Source organism: Hydractinia symbiolongicarpus, chromosome 9 (genome assembly GCF_029227915.1).
Source record: "Hydractinia symbiolongicarpus strain clone_291-10 chromosome 9, HSymV2.1, whole genome shotgun sequence".
NCBI classification, from domain to species: domain Eukaryota; kingdom Metazoa; phylum Cnidaria; class Hydrozoa; order Anthoathecata; family Hydractiniidae; genus Hydractinia; species Hydractinia symbiolongicarpus.
In genome coordinates, this window is record NC_079883.1 from 11,583,945 (window position 1) to 11,600,847 (window position 16,903).

The window sequence follows — 16,903 nt, forward strand, 5'->3', positions numbered from 1 at the left end:
GCGATATAAGTCCTCGGAAGGCGGCGGAATTTTATTTTATTTGCCATTCCGTCAGGGTTATTGGATGATCGGCAATAGATCGAGTTTGTATGCATTTGAAAGCTCTTTTTTCTCGTACTATCACCTGAAAATGTCGTAGGAAAATGTCATAGGAAACACTTTCAACAACCGCCACGTTCCTTAATTGTTATAACAAGAAATATATCACAGCACCATTGAAATGAAAAGGCAACAAATGAAAATGAAAAGCCTACGACACCGGGAGTTCCCAGGCGGTCCCCCATCCAAGTACTATCCCGGCCCGACGATGCTTAACTTCCGTGATCAGACGAGAACGGGTGTGTTCATCGTGGTATGGCCGTAGACATTAGTAGGGGCAAATACGTGCAATTTATTTTGACGTTGTGATCAAATTTTTTTATTTAATTTCTTTGAGTTACTTAGGACAAGGCGTATGCATGGATTATCTATTAGACTTTAAGGTTATAGTTTTGTGAAAAAAACAATGTTTTTTTAAAGATGTGTGGCTATAAAAATAGCCGTTGTTTTCTGAGTGTAGCGGTTTACTTCTTCTGTCCTTTGTCGTTCTTCTTTGGGAGTAAGACAGCTTGAATGTTTGGCAAAACACCACCAGCTGCAATGGTTACACCGCTCAAAAGTTTGTTTAATTCTTCATCATTACGAACAGCCAATTGTAAATGTCTTGGAATAATCCTAGCTTTTTTGTTGTCTCTTGCTGCGTTACCAGCCAACTCCAATATCTCAGCAGATAAATATTCCAAGACGGCTGCTAAGTAAACTGGTGCTCCAGATCCAATTCGGTTAGCATAGTGCCCTCTACGAAGGAATCTATGCACTCTACCGACTGGAAATTGAAGTCCAGCTCTTGAGGATCTTGTCTTGGCTTTAGCCTTAGCTTTTCCACCTTTTCCACGTCCAGACATAACTGCGATTTGATTTGTAAGTTAATACAAAAACGTACGAATATTTAACGTAAGTGTTAACGAAATAAACTTTACTCGTTTTTTCATCATAAAAATAGGATCGAAATCATGTTTTTTTAACCAATCATAATTAAGTATTAAACAAAAGATTTTTTTTTTAACCAATTAAATTGCGTATCGGCGTTTTCGGATCGAATTCGATCCGATTTTTTTACTTATAAACAAAAAGTTTTGACTTGCAGTTTAATGCTTATTTACAAGTTAAGTAGCAAAAATTTTTAACCATGTCTGACGCAGCAGCTAAAGGAGGAAAACAGGCACCTAAAGTAGCCAAGAAAGGTGAAAAAAGAGCCGGCAAAAAAGGAGGAAAGATTGGTGGAACTGGTGAAAAGAAACGCAAGAGAAAGAGAAAGGAAAGTTATGCTATTTACATCTACAATGTTTTGAAACAAGTTCACCCAGATGTCGGAGTTTCAAGCAAAGCTATGAGCATCATGAACTCATTTGTCAACGACATCTTTGAGCGCATTGCTTCCGAAGCTTCGCGTTTGGCTCTTCAAAACAAAAAGTCGACCATCTCTTCTCGTGAAATTCAAACCGCAGTACGTCTTCTCTTGCCTGGAGAACTTGCAAAACACGCAGTCAGTGAAGGAACAAAAGCCGTCACAAAATACACAAGCAGCAAGTAAACCAACGTCTACCAAACACAAACGGTCTTTTTTAAGACCACACATCTTTAAAAAAACATTTACTTGGCGTCACTACAAGTTAACCGAAGTTAATAAAACTTCTAAATAATGTGCTTAAGAACACTAGCCTACATTTAAAATACTTCCCCATGTGTGTGTGTGGATTAGCTTCACTTTTCATACGTATTATTAGCTGTACTTGCAGAAAAGACAAGTACATTGATCCATGTTATTGCTTACATTTAACTTAACCCAGCTTTTCACGGAAACACTCCCAGGCAAATTAACCCTACAAAGTATTTCTAAATTTTTTTTGTGTCATATATGACATAGTATCGTATAGCAATAAATGTAACTGTGACAAGACTTTACACATTGTGTAATTTGGAAGCGTGCACAAAGTAATGTTTTAAAAGATTTGTGGCTATAAAAATAGCCGTTTTTGTTGAGCAATGACAACGCTTAACCTCCGAATCCGTAAAGAGTTCTTCCTTGACGTTTTAAGGCATAAACAACATCCATAGCGGTAACGGTCTTGCGTTTAGCGTGCTCTGTGTAGGTTACAGCATCACGAATAACATTCTCTAAGAAAACCTTCAGTACACCTCTGGTTTCCTCATAGATAAGGCCAGAGATACGTTTGACACCACCTCGTCGAGCAAGACGTCGAATAGCAGGTTTTGTGATTCCCTGAATGTTATCACGAAGAATTTTTCGGTGACGTTTAGCACCTCCTTTTCCCAATCCTTTACCTCCTTTTCCGCGTCCAGACATATTGATATAGTTGCGTACAGAACGAGTACAAAAACAACGTTTGAGTTAACAGAATTCAGACAGCTTTAAAAAGAGGCCATAAAATTACCTACTGCTCGTGGAAACACCCTAATTAACCAATAGAGTTGCGTCATTACAAAATGTTCCGAACATTTTGTACATTTTTTTAAGTAAAACTGTAGTTTTTTTAAAAATTCGTGGTCTTAATGTTTCAGTAAGGCAATAAATTTGGCATCGTTGGAATTCGCCAAACCTTCTGCTACTTACTAAAAAAAAAAAAAGTCAAAAGCTTTTGTGTATCAGAAGATACAGCCGTTTTCCCGTAGCCAAAAAACACAGATTTTATAAAAATGTTAAAGTAATGAGCGTAATGTCATTATGCAGCCAATCAGAAATTACTTTCTTAGCACCAATCAAATGGTTTGTTTTGAACCTTAGCTGTCAATCAATATGAGAAATAAAACTTTGGCGCGATAGTGCATTTTAGACCGTCTTGTGTATCCGTACTACATCGACTTCTTAAAATATGGCTCGTACAAAGCAAACTGCACGTAAATCTACTGGAGGAAAGGCTCCACGAAAACAACTCGCCACTAAAGCTGCGAGGAAAAGCGCACCAGCTACTGGAGGAGTGAAAAAACCACATCGTTACAGACCTGGTACAGTTGCTCTCAGAGAAATCAGAAGATACCAGAAGTCAACCGAGCTCTTGATCCGCAAGTTGCCTTTCCAGCGTCTTGTGCGAGAAATTGCTCAGGACTTCAAAACAGATCTGCGATTCCAGAGCACAGCCGTTATGGCTCTGCAAGAGGCTTCTGAAGCGTACCTTGTTGGCTTGTTCGAGGATACTAACTTGTGTGCCATTCACGCAAAACGAGTTACAATCATGCCTAAAGACATCCAGTTGGCAAGAAGAATTCGTGGGGAACGTGCCTAAGCATCTTACCAAACAAAAAACGGCTATTTTTATAGCCACACATCCATAAAAAATATTACGGCTAGCTTTTTATATCAAACTTTGTTCTGCTTTCTGTTTAAATTTTATGCTACATAAAAATTTTATGCTACATAAAGTTTGACAATGTTAAAAATATGAAGGGCAAGAAAAGTAAAAGCAAGAAAATAAGAAATTTAAAAACGAAAATACTTAAACTTAGGGAATCTAATCTTAAAATTACTCTTTTTTAACTGTTTAAGTGACTTAAACAAGTTTAACTTTGTACCAAGATAATGTTTTTTTGTAAATGTGTGGCTATAAAAATAGCCGTTTGTTAATGTAATAGCCAGATACACACAAATTATTTTTTTGCGGTCTTCTTTGCTGCCTTTTTGGGAGTCTTTTTGACCTTCTTTGCTGCAGGTTTTTTAGCAACAGGCTTCTTTGTGGGTTTCTTAGCTGCTGGTTTCTTAGCCGAGGCTTTCTTTGTGGCAGGCTTCTTTGCTGCTTTCTTTGGCGTGCTCTTCTTTGCTGGCTTCTTTTTTGGTGTACTTTTCTTTGCAGTAGGCTTCTTTGCCGTTGGCTTTTTTGCTGCGGCCTTTTTCTTAGGTTTTTCTTTTTTTACCTGACCTAGCTTGAATGATCCAGAAGCACCAGTGCCTTTAGTTTGAATCAAATCGCCTGATGTTACTCCTCGTTTAAGAGCCATTTTCAGATGATGATCTGAGTTTTCAGCAACTTTGTAATTTGCATGAATATATTTTGTAATAGCTTGGCGAGATGAACCACCGCGTTCCTTTAGGGTAGCGATAGCAGCCTTGATCATGTCCACATATTTAGGGTGATCAGCTGTCTTCTTTGCAGCAGGTTTCTTCTTGGGTGCGATTTTCTTTGGAGAAGCTGCTTCACTCATTTTTAATGTTTTCTTACAACAATCCAACGATAAACGATGCTTGTTATCACAGTAGAAGTATACTAAACATTACCGTGTAAATGAGATATAATTTAAGACGGTGCGAAGTATGCGGACGTAAAAGTACCACTCCCGGGAATTGATTTGGCGCGAAAACAGAAATGTGTGTTTCTGTACATCGTATAATGTCCGTTTTGGGAGCCGCGACTATGCGAAAGCATGTTAATTTTTATTTGTAGCACGACGCAATAGTCTGAAAGAGAAGCTGCTGGAGTTTGAGGTCTTCAGCATTACATCTACTCTGTTAATTTGGGCTTCTTCCGCGCCCGTGTTAGGATTTTCATAAAGCGTTCTTTGGTTTGCGTTGCGTATGTCGGCCTACATCATCGACACGGCCTGTTTCCGGCTATTAGGAGCAATTCATATATTGGGCACTGCGTTTCGACTTTTTTATTAGACCACAGTAAAAAAATTCACTCACAGAAGTCCCTTTCTTTCATGGCTACAAACACGAAGAATTCTGTCGTAAGTAAAACGAATGCGCAAGCCAAAATAACGATGGGGCGAAGTCATAAGCATCGCCCTGTGGCCCAATGGATAAGGCATCTGACTACGAATCAGGGGATTCCAGGTTCGACTCCTGGCAGGGTCGCACTGTCGCATTTCGGCTGCATGGTCTACTGTGTAACGCGCGCGCACGTTCTGGCGTAATGCGTTGATAAACGGAATGTACGCAGTCATATTGGAAAGTAATATCACGCACTTAGTATCGTCGCCTTTGTTAGCATTCATGTAAGTTACCATCCACTCGCTACAGTCGCTCTCCATCCTACGGCTAAATCAACAGCCGTGATTTTTACTATGTCGCCGTCCATCCGTACGCGGTGACAGTTGTAAGCTTTACAGTAACGTGACATGCTCCACAAGCAGTTACGGTGTGTGGACGATGCCTATCATGGCAACGCTTGTTCTTTATCGCTTCTCGGCCTAATGGCTAAGATCAAGTGTAGTATCTGTTCTTATCAGTTTACTGTTCTTATCAGTTTAATATCTGGTAGGCCATTCTCTGAATGGTCAGTATATTAATCTGATTTTTGGCCTTGGGTCATGGAGGTGGATTCATTCACGCCGTGACCACGGGTTGCCTTGGTGTTGCACTATTACCGATGGCGGCCCACATAAGCAATAAAAGAATAATAGCAGTCCTCTTTCCGACGGCACTCTGCATAGTCTACGGCGGGAACAAAACGCGTACACTGGGGGAGAATACAGCCTATGCCCCGCGACACGGCAGTTTATAACACACTCAAGCCACAAGCATTAACAAACTTTGAAGGGTACCCTCATGCTACGGTGCAGTTCCAACTCATACTTACCTGACGGGGAAGTAAAGACTGATCAATGAGGGTTTTCTTCCAGAGTGAGGCTCTTGCATTGCACTACGCTTGGGCTGACCTCTGCGATTACTGCAAACGTCAGTAACTCGACCGTACAATTTCTGGTAGTGGGGGCCTGCGTCCGCGCTCGCCCCCTCCTTAAGTCAAAATGAATGAGCTTAGAAAAGTTGCGCGGCCAAATGTCGGTGGTGACTTAAACGCTAAGGTAAAACCTCGCTTGGCTGTTACGAAACGTGATTGCGATATAAGTCCTCGGAAGGCGGCGGAATTTTATTTTATTTGCCATTCCGTCAGGGTTATTGGATGATCGGCAATAGATCGAGTTTGTATGCATTTGAAAGCTCTTTTTTCTCGTACTATCACCTGAAAATGTCGTAGGAAAATGTCATAGGAAACACTTTCAACAACCGCCACGTTCCTTAATTGTTATAACAAGAAATATATCACAGCACCATTGAAATGAAAAGGCAACAAATGAAAATGAAAAGCCTACGACACCGGGAGTTCCCAGGCGGTCCCCCATCCAAGTACTATCCCGGCCCGACGATGCTTAACTTCCGTGATCAGACGAGAACGGGTGTGTTCATCGTGGTATGGCCGTAGACATTAGTAGGGGCAAATACGTGCAATTTATTTTGACGTTGTGATCAAATTTTTTTATTTAATTTCTTTGAGTTACTTAGGACAAGGCGTATGCATGGATTATCTATTAGACTTTAAGGTTATAGTTTTGTGAAAAAAACAATGTTTTTTTAAAGATGTGTGGCTATAAAAATAGCCGTTGTTTTCTGAGTGTAGCGGTTTACTTCTTCTGTCCTTTGTCGTTCTTCTTTGGGAGTAAGACAGCTTGAATGTTTGGCAAAACACCACCAGCTGCAATGGTTACACCGCTCAAAAGTTTGTTTAATTTTCATCATTACGAACAGCCAATTGTAAATGTCTTGGAATAATCCTAGCTTTTTTGTTGTCTCTTGCTGCGTTACCAGCCAACTCCAATATCTCAGCAGATAAATATTCCAAGACGGCTGCTAAGTAAACTGGTGCTCCAGATCCAATTCGGTTAGCATAGTGCCCTCTACGAAGGAATCTATGCACTCTACCGACTGGAAATTGAAGTCCAGCTCTTGAGGATCTTGTCTTGGCTTTAGCCTTAGCTTTTCCACCTTTTCCACGTCCAGACATAACTGCGATTTGATTTGTAAGTTAATACAAAAACGTACGAATATTTAACGTAAGTGTTAACGAAATAAACTTTACTCGTTTTTTCATCATAAAAATAGGATCGAAATCATGTTTTTTTAACCAATCATAATTAAGTATTAAACAAAAGATTTTTTTTTTAACCAATTAAATTGCGTATCGGCGTTTTCGGATCGAATTCGATCCGATTTTTTTACTTATAAACAAAAAGTTTTGACTTGCAGTTTAATGCTTATTTACAAGTTAAGTAGCAAAAATTTTTAACCATGTCTGACGCAGCAGCTAAAGGAGGAAAACAGGCACCTAAAGTAGCCAAGAAAGGTGAAAAAAGAGCCGGCAAAAAAGGAGGAAAGATTGGTGGAACTGGTGAAAAGAAACGCAAGAGAAAGAGAAAGGAAAGTTATGCTATTTACATCTACAATGTTTTGAAACAAGTTCACCCAGATGTCGGAGTTTCAAGCAAAGCTATGAGCATCATGAACTCATTTGTCAACGACATCTTTGAGCGCATTGCTTCCGAAGCTTCGCGTTTGGCTCTTCAAAACAAAAAGTCGACCATCTCTTCTCGTGAAATTCAAACCGCAGTACGTCTTCTCTTGCCTGGAGAACTTGCAAAACACGCAGTCAGTGAAGGAACAAAAGCCGTCACAAAATACACAAGCAGCAAGTAAACCAACGTCTACCAAACACAAACGGTCTTTTTTAAGACCACACATCTTTAAAAAAACATTTACTTGGCGTCACTACAAGTTAACCGAAGTTAATAAAACTTCTAAATAATGTGCTTAAGAACACTAGCCTACATTTAAAATACTTCCCCATGTGTGTGTGTGGATTAGCTTCACTTTTCATACGTATTATTAGCTGTACTTGCAGAAAAGACAAGTACATTGATCCATGTTATTGCTTACATTTAACTTAACCCAGCTTTTCACGGAAACACTCCCAGGCAAATTAACCCTACAAAGTATTTCTAAATTTTTTTTGTGTCATATATGACATAGTATCGTATAGCAATAAATGTAACTGTGACAAGACTTTACACATTGTGTAATTTGGAAGCGTGCACAAAGTAATGTTTTAAAAGATTTGTGGCTATAAAAATAGCCGTTTTTGTTGAGCAATGACAACGCTTAACCTCCGAATCCGTAAAGAGTTCTTCCTTGACGTTTTAAGGCATAAACAACATCCATAGCGGTAACGGTCTTGCGTTTAGCGTGCTCTGTGTAGGTTACAGCATCACGAATAACATTCTCTAAGAAAACCTTCAGTACACCTCTGGTTTCCTCATAGATAAGGCCAGAGATACGTTTGACACCACCTCGTCGAGCAAGACGTCGAATAGCAGGTTTTGTGATTCCCTGAATGTTATCACGAAGAATTTTTCGGTGACGTTTAGCACCTCCTTTTCCCAATCCTTTACCTCCTTTTCCGCGTCCAGACATATTGATATAGTTGCGTACAGAACGAGTACAAAAACAACGTTTGAGTTAACAGAATTCAGACAGCTTTAAAAAGAGGCCATAAAATTACCTACTGCTCGTGGAAACACCCTAATTAACCAATAGAGTTGCGTCATTACAAAATGTTCCGAACATTTTGTACATTTTTTTAAGTAAAACTGTAGTTTTTTTAAAAATTCGTGGTCTTAATGTTTCAGTAAGGCAATAAATTTGGCATCGTTGGAATTCGCCAAACCTTCTGCTACTTACTAAAAAAAAAAAAAGTCAAAAGCTTTTGTGTATCAGAAGATACAGCCGTTTTCCCGTAGCCAAAAAACACAGATTTTATAAAAATGTTAAAGTAATGAGCGTAATGTCATTATGCAGCCAATCAGAAATTACTTTCTTAGCACCAATCAAATGGTTTGTTTTGAACCTTAGCTGTCAATCAATATGAGAAATAAAACTTTGGCGCGATAGTGCATTTTAGACCGTCTTGTGTATCCGTACTACATCGACTTCTTAAAATATGGCTCGTACAAAGCAAACTGCACGTAAATCTACTGGAGGAAAGGCTCCACGAAAACAACTCGCCACTAAAGCTGCGAGGAAAAGCGCACCAGCTACTGGAGGAGTGAAAAAACCACATCGTTACAGACCTGGTACAGTTGCTCTCAGAGAAATCAGAAGATACCAGAAGTCAACCGAGCTCTTGATCCGCAAGTTGCCTTTCCAGCGTCTTGTGCGAGAAATTGCTCAGGACTTCAAAACAGATCTGCGATTCCAGAGCACAGCCGTTATGGCTCTGCAAGAGGCTTCTGAAGCGTACCTTGTTGGCTTGTTCGAGGATACTAACTTGTGTGCCATTCACGCAAAACGAGTTACAATCATGCCTAAAGACATCCAGTTGGCAAGAAGAATTCGTGGGGAACGTGCCTAAGCATCTTACCAAACAAAAAACGGCTATTTTTATAGCCACACATCCATAAAAAATATTACGGCTAGCTTTTTATATCAAACTTTGTTCTGCTTTCTGTTTAAATTTTATGCTACATAAAAATTTTATGCTACATAAAGTTTGACAATGTTAAAAATATGAAGGGCAAGAAAAGTAAAAGCAAGAAAATAAGAAATTTAAAAACGAAAATACTTAAACTTAGGGAATCTAATCTTAAAATTACTCTTTTTTAACTGTTTAAGTGACTTAAACAAGTTTAACTTTGTACCAAGATAATGTTTTTTTGTAAATGTGTGGCTATAAAAATAGCCGTTTGTTAATGTAATAGCCAGATACACACAAATTATTTTTTTGCGGTCTTCTTTGCTGCCTTTTTGGGAGTCTTTTTGACCTTCTTTGCTGCAGGTTTTTTAGCAACAGGCTTCTTTGTGGGTTTCTTAGCTGCTGGTTTCTTAGCCGAGGCTTTCTTTGTGGCAGGCTTCTTTGCTGCTTTCTTTGGCGTGCTCTTCTTTGCTGGCTTCTTTTTTGGTGTACTTTTCTTTGCAGTAGGCTTCTTTGCCGTTGGCTTTTTTGCTGCGGCCTTTTTCTTAGGTTTTTCTTTTTTTACCTGACCTAGCTTGAATGATCCAGAAGCACCAGTGCCTTTAGTTTGAATCAAATCGCCTGATGTTACTCCTCGTTTAAGAGCCATTTTCAGATGATGATCTGAGTTTTCAGCAACTTTGTAATTTGCATGAATATATTTTGTAATAGCTTGGCGAGATGAACCACCGCGTTCCTTTAGGGTAGCGATAGCAGCCTTGATCATGTCCACATATTTAGGGTGATCAGCTGTCTTCTTTGCAGCAGGTTTCTTCTTGGGTGCGATTTTCTTTGGAGAAGCTGCTTCACTCATTTTTAATGTTTTCTTACAACAATCCAACGATAAACGATGCTTGTTATCACAGTAGAAGTATACTAAACATTACCGTGTAAATGAGATATAATTTAAGACGGTGCGAAGTATGCGGACGTAAAAGTACCACTCCCGGGAATTGATTTGGCGCGAAAACAGAAATGTGTGTTTCTGTACATCGTATAATGTCCGTTTTGGGAGCCGCGACTATGCGAAAGCATGTTAATTTTTATTTGTAGCACGACGCAATAGTCTGAAAGAGAAGCTGCTGGAGTTTGAGGTCTTCAGCATTACATCTACTCTGTTAATTTGGGCTTCTTCCGCGCCCGTGTTAGGATTTTCATAAAGCGTTCTTTGGTTTGCGTTGCGTATGTCGGCCTACATCATCGACACGGCCTGTTTCCGGCTATTAGGAGCAATTCATATATTGGGCACTGCGTTTCGACTTTTTTATTAGACCACAGTAAAAAAATTCACTCACAGAAGTCCCTTTCTTTCATGGCTACAAACACGAAGAATTCTGTCGTAAGTAAAACGAATGCGCAAGCCAAAATAACGATGGGGCGAAGTCATAAGCATCGCCCTGTGGCCCAATGGATAAGGCATCTGACTACGAATCAGGGGATTCCAGGTTCGACTCCTGGCAGGGTCGCACTGTCGCATTTCGGCTGCATGGTCTACTGTGTAACGCGCGCGCACGTTCTGGCGTAATGCGTTGATAAACGGAATGTACGCAGTCATATTGGAAAGTAATATCACGCACTTAGTATCGTCGCCTTTGTTAGCATTCATGTAAGTTACCATCCACTCGCTACAGTCGCTCTCCATCCTACGGCTAAATCAACAGCCGTGATTTTTACTATGTCGCCGTCCATCCGTACGCGGTGACAGTTGTAAGCTTTACAGTAACGTGACATGCTCCACAAGCAGTTACGGTGTGTGGACGATGCCTATCATGGCAACGCTTGTTCTTTATCGCTTCTCGGCCTAATGGCTAAGATCAAGTGTAGTATCTGTTCTTATCAGTTTAATATCTGGTAGGCCATTCTCTGAATGGTCAGTATATTAATCTGATTTTTGGCCTTGGGTCATGGAGGTGGATTCATTCACGCCGTGACCACGGGTTGCCTTGGTGTTGCACTATTACCGATGGCGGCCCACATAAGCAATAAAAGAATAATAGCAGTCCTCTTTCCGACGGCACTCTGCATAGTCTACGGCGGGAACAAAACGCGTACACTGGGGGAGAATACAGCCTATGCCCCGCGACACGGCAGTTTATAACACACTCAAGCCACAAGCATTAACAAACTTTGAAGGGTACCCTCATGCTACGGTGCAGTTCCAACTCATACTTACCTGACGGGGAAGTAAAGACTGATCAATGAGGGTTTTCTTCCAGAGTGAGGCTCTTGCATTGCACTACGCTTGGGCTGACCTCTGCGATTACTGCAAACGTCAGTAACTCGACCGTACAATTTCTGGTAGTGGGGGCCTGCGTCCGCGCTCGCCCCCTCCTTAAGTCAAAATGAATGAGCTTAGAAAAGTTGCGCGGCCAAATGTCGGTGGTGACTTAAACGCTAAGGTAAAACCTCGCTTGGCTGTTACGAAACGTGATTGCGATATAAGTCCTCGGAAGGCGGCGGAATTTTATTTTATTTGCCATTCCGTCAGGGTTATTGGATGATCGGCAATAGATCGAGTTTGTATGCATTTGAAAGCTCTTTTTTCTCGTACTATCACCTGAAAATGTCGTAGGAAAATGTCATAGGAAACACTTTCAACAACCGCCACGTTCCTTAATTGTTATAACAAGAAATATATCACAGCACCATTGAAATGAAAAGGCAACAAATGAAAATGAAAAGCCTACGACACCGGGAGTTCCCAGGCGGTCCCCCATCCAAGTACTATCCCGGCCCGACGATGCTTAACTTCCGTGATCAGACGAGAACGGGTGTGTTCATCGTGGTATGGCCGTAGACATTAGTAGGGGCAAATACGTGCAATTTATTTTGACGTTGTGATCAAATTTTTTTATTTAATTTCTTTGAGTTACTTAGGACAAGGCGTATGCATGGATTATCTATTAGACTTTAAGGTTATAGTTTTGTGAAAAAAACAATGTTTTTTTAAAGATGTGTGGCTATAAAAATAGCCGTTGTTTTCTGAGTGTAGCGGTTTACTTCTTCTGTCCTTTGTCGTTCTTCTTTGGGAGTAAGACAGCTTGAATGTTTGGCAAAACACCACCAGCTGCAATGGTTACACCGCTCAAAAGTTTGTTTAATTCTTCATCATTACGAACAGCCAATTGTAAATGTCTTGGAATAATCCTAGCTTTTTTGTTGTCTCTTGCTGCGTTACCAGCCAACTCCAATATCTCAGCAGATAAATATTCCAAGACGGCTGCTAAGTAAACTGGTGCTCCAGATCCAATTCGGTTAGCATAGTGCCCTCTACGAAGGAATCTATGCACTCTACCGACTGGAAATTGAAGTCCAGCTCTTGAGGATCTTGTCTTGGCTTTAGCCTTAGCTTTTCCACCTTTTCCACGTCCAGACATAACTGCGATTTGATTTGTAAGTTAATACAAAAACGTACGAATATTTAACGTAAGTGTTAACGAAATAAACTTTACTCGTTTTTTCATCATAAAAATAGGATCGAAATCATGTTTTTTTAACCAATCATAATTAAGTATTAAACAAAAGATTTTTTTTTTAACCAATTAAATTGCGTATCGGCGTTTTCGGATCGAATTCGATCCGATTTTTTTACTTATAAACAAAAAGTTTTGACTTGCAGTTTAATGCTTATTTACAAGTTAAGTAGCAAAAATTTTTAACCATGTCTGACGCAGCAGCTAAAGGAGGAAAACAGGCACCTAAAGTAGCCAAGAAAGGTGAAAAAAGAGCCGGCAAAAAAGGAGGAAAGATTGGTGGAACTGGTGAAAAGAAACGCAAGAGAAAGAGAAAGGAAAGTTATGCTATTTACATCTACAATGTTTTGAAACAAGTTCACCCAGATGTCGGAGTTTCAAGCAAAGCTATGAGCATCATGAACTCATTTGTCAACGACATCTTTGAGCGCATTGCTTCCGAAGCTTCGCGTTTGGCTCTTCAAAACAAAAAGTCGACCATCTCTTCTCGTGAAATTCAAACCGCAGTACGTCTTCTCTTGCCTGGAGAACTTGCAAAACACGCAGTCAGTGAAGGAACAAAAGCCGTCACAAAATACACAAGCAGCAAGTAAACCAACGTCTACCAAACACAAACGGTCTTTTTTAAGACCACACATCTTTAAAAAAACATTTACTTGGCGTCACTACAAGTTAACCGAAGTTAATAAAACTTCTAAATAATGTGCTTAAGAACACTAGCCTACATTTAAAATACTTCCCCATGTGTGTGTGTGGATTAGCTTCACTTTTCATACGTATTATTAGCTGTACTTGCAGAAAAGACAAGTACATTGATCCATGTTATTGCTTACATTTAACTTAACCCAGCTTTTCACGGAAACACTCCCAGGCAAATTAACCCTACAAAGTATTTCTAAATTTTTTTTGTGTCATATATGACATAGTATCGTATAGCAATAAATGTAACTGTGACAAGACTTTACACATTGTGTAATTTGGAAGCGTGCACAAAGTAATGTTTTAAAAGATTTGTGGCTATAAAAATAGCCGTTTTTGTTGAGCAATGACAACGCTTAACCTCCGAATCCGTAAAGAGTTCTTCCTTGACGTTTTAAGGCATAAACAACATCCATAGCGGTAACGGTCTTGCGTTTAGCGTGCTCTGTGTAGGTTACAGCATCACGAATAACATTCTCTAAGAAAACCTTCAGTACACCTCTGGTTTCCTCATAGATAAGGCCAGAGATACGTTTGACACCACCTCGTCGAGCAAGACGTCGAATAGCAGGTTTTGTGATTCCCTGAATGTTATCACGAAGAATTTTTCGGTGACGTTTAGCACCTCCTTTTCCCAATCCTTTACCTCCTTTTCCGCGTCCAGACATATTGATATAGTTGCGTACAGAACGAGTACAAAAACAACGTTTGAGTTAACAGAATTCAGACAGCTTTAAAAAGAGGCCATAAAATTACCTACTGCTCGTGGAAACACCCTAATTAACCAATAGAGTTGCGTCATTACAAAATGTTCCGAACATTTTGTACATTTTTTTAAGTAAAACTGTAGTTTTTTTAAAAATTCGTGGTCTTAATGTTTCAGTAAGGCAATAAATTTGGCATCGTTGGAATTCGCCAAACCTTCTGCTACTTACTAAAAAAAAAAAAAGTCAAAAGCTTTTGTGTATCAGAAGATACAGCCGTTTTCCCGTAGCCAAAAAACACAGATTTTATAAAAATGTTAAAGTAATGAGCGTAATGTCATTATGCAGCCAATCAGAAATTACTTTCTTAGCACCAATCAAATGGTTTGTTTTGAACCTTAGCTGTCAATCAATATGAGAAATAAAACTTTGGCGCGATAGTGCATTTTAGACCGTCTTGTGTATCCGTACTACATCGACTTCTTAAAATATGGCTCGTACAAAGCAAACTGCACGTAAATCTACTGGAGGAAAGGCTCCACGAAAACAACTCGCCACTAAAGCTGCGAGGAAAAGCGCACCAGCTACTGGAGGAGTGAAAAAACCACATCGTTACAGACCTGGTACAGTTGCTCTCAGAGAAATCAGAAGATACCAGAAGTCAACCGAGCTCTTGATCCGCAAGTTGCCTTTCCAGCGTCTTGTGCGAGAAATTGCTCAGGACTTCAAAACAGATCTGCGATTCCAGAGCACAGCCGTTATGGCTCTGCAAGAGGCTTCTGAAGCGTACCTTGTTGGCTTGTTCGAGGATACTAACTTGTGTGCCATTCACGCAAAACGAGTTACAATCATGCCTAAAGACATCCAGTTGGCAAGAAGAATTCGTGGGGAACGTGCCTAAGCATCTTACCAAACAAAAAACGGCTATTTTTATAGCCACACATCCATAAAAAATATTACGGCTAGCTTTTTATATCAAACTTTGTTCTGCTTTCTGTTTAAATTTTATGCTACATAAAAATTTTATGCTACATAAAGTTTGACAATGTTAAAAATATGAAGGGCAAGAAAAGTAAAAGCAAGAAAATAAGAAATTTAAAAACGAAAATACTTAAACTTAGGGAATCTAATCTTAAAATTACTCTTTTTTAACTGTTTAAGTGACTTAAACAAGTTTAACTTTGTACCAAGATAATGTTTTTTTGTAAATGTGTGGCTATAAAAATAGCCGTTTGTTAATGTAATAGCCAGATACACACAAATTATTTTTTTGCGGTCTTCTTTGCTGCCTTTTTGGGAGTCTTTTTGACCTTCTTTGCTGCAGGTTTTTTAGCAACAGGCTTCTTTGTGGGTTTCTTAGCTGCTGGTTTCTTAGCCGAGGCTTTCTTTGTGGCAGGCTTCTTTGCTGCTTTCTTTGGCGTGCTCTTCTTTGCTGGCTTCTTTTTTGGTGTACTTTTCTTTGCAGTAGGCTTCTTTGCCGTTGGCTTTTTTGCTGCGGCCTTTTTCTTAGGTTTTTCTTTTTTTACCTGACCTAGCTTGAATGATCCAGAAGCACCAGTGCCTTTAGTTTGAATCAAATCGCCTGATGTTACTCCTCGTTTAAGAGCCATTTTCAGATGATGATCTGAGTTTTCAGCAACTTTGTAATTTGCATGAATATATTTTGTAATAGCTTGGCGAGATGAACCACCGCGTTCCTTTAGGGTAGCGATAGCAGCCTTGATCATGTCCACATATTTAGGGTGATCAGCTGTCTTCTTTGCAGCAGGTTTCTTCTTGGGTGCGATTTTCTTTGGAGAAGCTGCTTCACTCATTTTTAATGTTTTCTTACAACAATCCAACGATAAACGATGCTTGTTATCACAGTAGAAGTATACTAAACATTACCGTGTAAATGAGATATAATTTAAGACGGTGCGAAGTATGCGGACGTAAAAGTACCACTCCCGGGAATTGATTTGGCGCGAAAACAGAAATGTGTGTTTCTGTACATCGTATAATGTCCGTTTTGGGAGCCGCGACTATGCGAAAGCATGTTAATTTTTATTTGTAGCACGACGCAATAGTCTGAAAGAGAAGCTGCTGGAGTTTGAGGTCTTCAGCATTACATCTACTCTGTTAATTTGGGCTTCTTCCGCGCCCGTGTTAGGATTTTCATAAAGCGTTCTTTGGTTTGCGTTGCGTATGTCGGCCTACATCATCGACACGGCCTGTTTCCGGCTATTAGGAGCAATTCATATATTGGGCACTGCGTTTCGACTTTTTTATTAGACCACAGTAAAAAAATTCACTCACAGAAGTCCCTTTCTTTCATGGCTACAAACACGAAGAATTCTGTCGTAAGTAAAACGAATGCGCAAGCCAAAATAACGATGGGGCGAAGTCATAAGCATCGCCCTGTGGCCCAATGGATAAGGCATCTGACTACGAATCAGGGGATTCCAGGTTCGACTCCTGGCAGGGTCGCACTGTCGCATTTCGGCTGCATGGTCTACTGTGTAACGCGCGCGCACGTTCTGGCGTAATGCGTTGATAAACGGAATGTACGCAGTCATATTGGAAAGTAATATCACGCACTTAGTATCGTCGCCTTTGTTAGCATTCATGTAAGTTACCATCCACTCGCTACAGTCGCTCTCCATCCTACGGCTAAATCAACAGCCGTGATTTTTACTATGTCGCCGTCCATCCG

The 16,903-nt window shown here is 40.0% G+C and overlaps 2 protein-coding genes, 6 non-coding genes and 1 pseudogene across 8 annotated transcripts; 6 read left to right on the plus strand and 3 right to left on the minus strand.

Annotated features, from left to right (window-relative positions):
• Window positions 1-247: 247 nt before the first annotated feature.
• Window positions 248-366, minus strand: LOC130658361 (5S ribosomal RNA). Its single transcript, XR_008985577.1, has one exon. It is a non-coding gene; the product is annotated as a 5S ribosomal RNA (ribosomal RNA).
• Window positions 367-5,231: 4,865 nt separating this feature from the next.
• On the plus strand, window positions 5,232-5,440 carry LOC130661522 (U2 spliceosomal RNA; annotated as a pseudogene).
• A 185-nt stretch (window positions 5,441-5,625) lies between these two features.
• On the plus strand, window positions 5,626-5,790 carry LOC130660313 (U1 spliceosomal RNA). The gene has a single exon (XR_008987512.1). It is a non-coding gene; the product is annotated as a U1 spliceosomal RNA (small nuclear RNA).
• A 350-nt stretch (window positions 5,791-6,140) lies between these two features.
• On the minus strand, window positions 6,141-6,259 carry LOC130658362 (5S ribosomal RNA). Its single transcript, XR_008985578.1, has one exon. It is a non-coding gene; the product is annotated as a 5S ribosomal RNA (ribosomal RNA).
• A 776-nt stretch (window positions 6,260-7,035) lies between these two features.
• On the plus strand, window positions 7,036-7,800 carry LOC130657073 (histone H2B, gonadal-like). The gene has a single exon (XM_057460040.1). It carries the CDS (start codon window positions 7,121-7,123, stop codon window positions 7,523-7,525), a length of 405 nt encoding a protein of 134 aa, XP_057316023.1. The 5' UTR covers window positions 7,036-7,120; the 3' UTR covers window positions 7,526-7,800.
• Window positions 7,801-11,123: 3,323 nt separating this feature from the next.
• Window positions 11,124-11,315, plus strand: LOC130661361 (U2 spliceosomal RNA). Its single transcript, XR_008988554.1, has one exon. It is a non-coding gene; the product is annotated as a U2 spliceosomal RNA (small nuclear RNA).
• Window positions 11,316-11,500: 185 nt separating this feature from the next.
• LOC130660314 (U1 spliceosomal RNA) lies at window positions 11,501-11,665 on the plus strand. The gene has a single exon (XR_008987513.1). It is a non-coding gene; the product is annotated as a U1 spliceosomal RNA (small nuclear RNA).
• A 350-nt stretch (window positions 11,666-12,015) lies between these two features.
• Window positions 12,016-12,134, minus strand: LOC130658365 (5S ribosomal RNA). Its single transcript, XR_008985580.1, has one exon. It is a non-coding gene; the product is annotated as a 5S ribosomal RNA (ribosomal RNA).
• Window positions 12,135-12,911: 777 nt separating this feature from the next.
• On the plus strand, window positions 12,912-13,676 carry LOC130657069 (histone H2B, gonadal-like). Its single transcript, XM_057460034.1, has one exon. It carries the CDS (start codon window positions 12,997-12,999, stop codon window positions 13,399-13,401), a length of 405 nt encoding a protein of 134 aa, XP_057316017.1. The 5' UTR covers window positions 12,912-12,996; the 3' UTR covers window positions 13,402-13,676.
• Window positions 13,677-16,903: the final 3,227 nt, after the last annotated feature.

What these genes read in the sequence shown, in the direction of transcription:
- LOC130657073 (XM_057460040.1), top strand. Translation starts at nt 7,121, where the DNA reads ATGTCTGACGCAGCAGCTAAAGGAGGAAAACAGGCACCTAAAGTAGCC.
- LOC130657069 (XM_057460034.1), top strand. Translation starts at nt 12,997, where the DNA reads ATGTCTGACGCAGCAGCTAAAGGAGGAAAACAGGCACCTAAAGTAGCC.